The sequence below is a fragment of the Otolemur garnettii genome, unplaced genomic scaffold, assembly GCF_000181295.1.
Source record: "Otolemur garnettii isolate 467f Iridium unplaced genomic scaffold, OtoGar3 scaffold00003, whole genome shotgun sequence".
NCBI lineage: Eukaryota > Metazoa > Chordata > Mammalia > Primates > Galagidae > Otolemur > Otolemur garnettii.
Genome location: NW_003852398.1, coordinates 35,218,554 through 35,222,542, shown reverse-complemented (window position 1 = coordinate 35,222,542; position 3,989 = coordinate 35,218,554). Strand labels below are relative to the sequence as shown.

The 3,989-nt window shown below is 41.8% G+C and overlaps 1 protein-coding gene across 1 annotated transcript in view; it reads left to right on the top strand.

Moving 5' to 3' along the window:
- ZMAT2 (zinc finger matrin-type 2) overlaps positions 1-1,142 on the top strand; it is a 7,713-nt gene extending 6,571 nt beyond the window's left edge. The window contains exon 6 of the mRNA XM_003782117.3: positions 75-1,142. Within this exon, the coding sequence (XP_003782165.1) occupies positions 75-218 (144 nt within the window). The 3' untranslated portion in view covers positions 219-1,142. The remainder of the gene's footprint in view (positions 1-74) is intronic.
- The last annotated feature ends 2,847 nt before the right edge of the window (positions 1,143-3,989 follow it).

Genomic DNA, 3,989 nt, shown 5'->3' with positions numbered 1-3,989 from the left:
TTTTGGGGCTCACATGTCTCTTTCAACATTTGGCTTAAGAGTCTAAACTGATTCTGAGTGATTTTCCCCTCCAGGAGGAAAAGGCCAAAGCATACAAGAAAGAAAAACAGAAGGAGAAGAAAAGGAGGGCTGAGGAGGACTTGACATTCGAGGAGGATGATGAGATGGCAGCTGTGATGGGCTTCTCTGGCTTTGGTTCCACCAAGAAGAGTTACTGAGGCTTTCTATGCTTGGCCTAACTTTGGCCTATGCTGGACTAACTAAGTGCGTGTGTGTGTTTGCCAGGGGTTGGGTGGGGTGGTTCATTTCTTTTTGGGTACTAGGAAAAGTCCTTAAGAGTATTAATGGTGAGGACTAGAGGGTGGGTGTTTATGGTTTCCTTCTACCTTGGGAGAGGGCACAGGAAGCAAAGGTAATACTGTGGCACATTCCTTCAGCCTCAGTATATATATGTCACTGGATTCAGAGGACCTCTGTCCATCTGAGTTTCCAATAAAGAAAAACCTCCCCTTTGAGGCTGCTTCCCTGAAACTCCTCCTGCATCTTTCCCTCTTCATCTATCTAACCTCTGTCTTGAGCATCCTACCTTTATCCTGTGTTTTGCCTTTGTTTTAATTTTGGCTTTTGTTTAGCCTGCAACAGAAACAATTTCTGGGTCCCCAGTTTCCAGTTGGTGGCATATCCTGACCAGTCTCCTCTTCCCATCCTGCCCTATGGTTCTCTAGCCACCTGTGCATGCATGTATACTTTTGCCTGAGTCGATGGTGTGTGTGGGGTGTGTGCATGAATCTGTTCATAGAGGGAGCCTGAGCTAGAATATCAGAGCATTGCTGCCCTGGGCCCTGATGTTCTTGGCTCCCTCAAAGCATGTAACAGGAAATTAAATGGGATGAGTGTTTGGTGTGGTTTTTGTCTGGTAAGTTTTTTAACATTGTTTAGATATAGATTGTTTCTGCTTCTGTTTGTTTCATTTTACTGAGGATTTCTGTTTTTGTCTTCCTTGTGAGCAGGCTCTTGGAAGAACCTGTTAGATGCATAAAAGAAAATGGAAAAAAAGCCAAAACCTCACTATGGGAATCCTTGGGTCTTAGAGGTTATTCAGCATATATAATAAATGGTATTGGCTGGGCCTGTTTCATATTTGGTGGGAACATTCCATATTCCTTGTGCATATTTGATTTTCCTTCTTACACTGAGGATTTTCATATAGAGTGTTTTTTTCCTCTCATTTGGCCACTGACACTTTAATTTTTGCCTAGGTTTCTTTAACATGAGTTGTTTTCCTCTGATACTGGGCTCTGTCCAGAGGAATTTGGACAATACTACTATAATTTTAGCCTCTGCTCTTCTGCTTTTGGAATAGCAGAGCTTAGGATCGAACTTAGTGTTTTCCTTACTATCTATAGTTGGGCTAGGCACAGGGTTACTTGGCACTGTTGACATTTTAGGATGGATAATTCTTGTTGTGAAGGGGCAGTGCTGTGCATTATAGGATGTTTAGCAACATCTCTGGCCTCTACCTACTAGTTGCCAGTAGCACCCTCTTCCACAGTTGTAACAAATGAAAATGTCTGTGTTCCCTGGGAGGGAATCCTTCTACCCTCATTAAGAACCACTGAGAAGAAGCTGCCTTCCCTGCCTTAGTTGAAAAGTGGATAGCACAGGCTGGTTAACTAAAACCATAGAACTTTGATATTCCTTGGCTCAGGCACTGTGCCAGGTTGAATGATGTAGAGGTGGAAAAAATAGTCTCACATATACACAAAAACCTATAGTCCCCTACTTCTGAAGCAGGTGAATTTTGAACTGTGTGCTAATTCTGTACACTGAAAGAATCTATTTGGGTTAACAAAGCTGTCACCATAAGGCTTGTTTTCTTTGCCCATTTAGTTCCTTAGACCTTCTATAGCATTTGAACCACTGTGGGTCTTAACAAAGCACCATACATTTCACTTTGGACTTTCCATGTCAGGCATGCCTTTTACCTAATTAATTTCTGATGCTGAATCTTTTCTACTGGGACTCCTATGTGAACATGTTTTCATCACTTGGCTCAAGGCCTGCTGAAAATTTTAGGTACAGCATTTGTCTAATTGGGGATAGATTAATGAGTACTTTTCCTTGGCAGGATTATGTGCATTGGGTACTCTGTCCTAGTTGACTGGGTCTTTTTGTTAATTCTTTAAAGGTAGGCTGGAGAAAGTGTCAGTGAGGTGAATTCCTTCCATGGTTCTTTATTCATTCTTTAGGAAGCCATCTAATCCAATTTATAGCTTCAAATGATTTCCCTTCCCTTTTAGTCCAGTGGGATCTTACCTCTGGTGACCTCTACTAAAAAGCAATTCTCAATTCTAGGTTCTCGGTACTCTCTTGGGACTGGTAAGTGGTTTGAGTCTCAAGGGGACCTGTATAGGTAACTGGTGTTTGGAAGTTCTCAAGGTGGTGGCTTGGAAGGAGATGGGATGGAAATTCAGGAGCCCGGAACAATCCCAAGTGACTCTGAAGTCTCCAGAAGAGATATTTCTTTGATGTTTTTCTAAAACCCATGGAAATATTGCATTTTGTTTGAGGAACATTCTTGTGAGTAGCCTGCATATATTCATGTATTTATTGAGTGCCTGAGCATACTATAAACACTGGTAAAACTTCTGGGGCAAGGCATCAAGATTCTGGATGTCATGGAATTTACATTCTGGTGGAATTGCCCTTTAGGTAGGGTACAAAAGATCTTAGGACTTCACATACCCACAGGGCCTTTTTTATTTCTCCAATAATGCCGTCCAGACTATATACACTGGTAGTGTCTTCTGGGGTAAGGCATCAATATCAGGGAATGGATGTTAGGGAATTTACATTCTGGTGGAATTGCCCTTTAAAGTAGTCAGGGCCTTTTGTATTTCTCCCGTAACCCCCTCCAGAACCTTAAACTTGGAGATTATTTAATTCAGCAAATCTACTCATAAGCATCTATCCTGCAAACCTGCCTGTGTATGTGTACATATATGTACAACGTTTACTACATCTTTGTTTATGCTAGTGAAACTTAAAACTAGTACTTTAAATGTAGCCTTTACAATGTATGTGAATTAGATCTATATGTAGTCGATAGGAAGGATCTCCAAGACATCTATTACGTACACAGAATATCCAACAACTGGGTTCCCAGAAAGCCAAACAGAAAAAAAAATTGTGTAGAGTTACATAGATAGAAGAAAAGGACTGGAAAGGTACACATTGAAATATTGACAAAGGTTAACTGGAAAAAAGTAGGAATTTTGGGAAGAGAGCTGTTTATGGTATATGTAAAAGGAATATGGTGATCTATATGGTGCTTAAAATTGAAATAATTCTCTTTTTGAGACAGAGTCTCTTGCCCTGGGTAGAGTGCTGTGGCGTATAGCTCACAGCAACCTCAAACCCTTGGGCTTGAGCAATCCTCTTGCCTCAGCCTCCAGTTATCTGGGACTACAGGTGTGTACCACTGTGCAATGCTAGTTTTTCTATTTTTAGTAGAGATGGGGTCTTGCTCTTGCTTAGGTAGTGTCAGAACTGAGCTCAAGCGATCCATCCACCTCAGCCTGCCAGAGTGCTAGTATAGGCATGAGCCACTGCACCCAGCTGGCCTAAAATGAAATAATTTTTAAAAATAGCAAGTAATATGAGAATTATAGAACACCTGGGAGAAAGAACTATTAGGTTTATCTTTCTAGCAGTAAAGCCCCAAGATAAGATCAGAAATACAGTTTGCGTCTTCTAAAGATTTCACTATGACCCAGGCACTAGGAAAGTTGATCACAGTGACCCTGGGTGGTGTTTGGGGGAACATAGAGGCTGGAAGGGTATCCAGAGACTTTTGAGCCAGGTGACTGCTGAGTAGGAGAGTAAGTTGGGATACAACTGCAGAAGAGCTCACAGGGGAGATGGGGAAGGAAGTCCTTTTCACTGCTGTGTTTCCAGGTGGGCATTCTCTAGTTGTCTAGAAGTGGGGA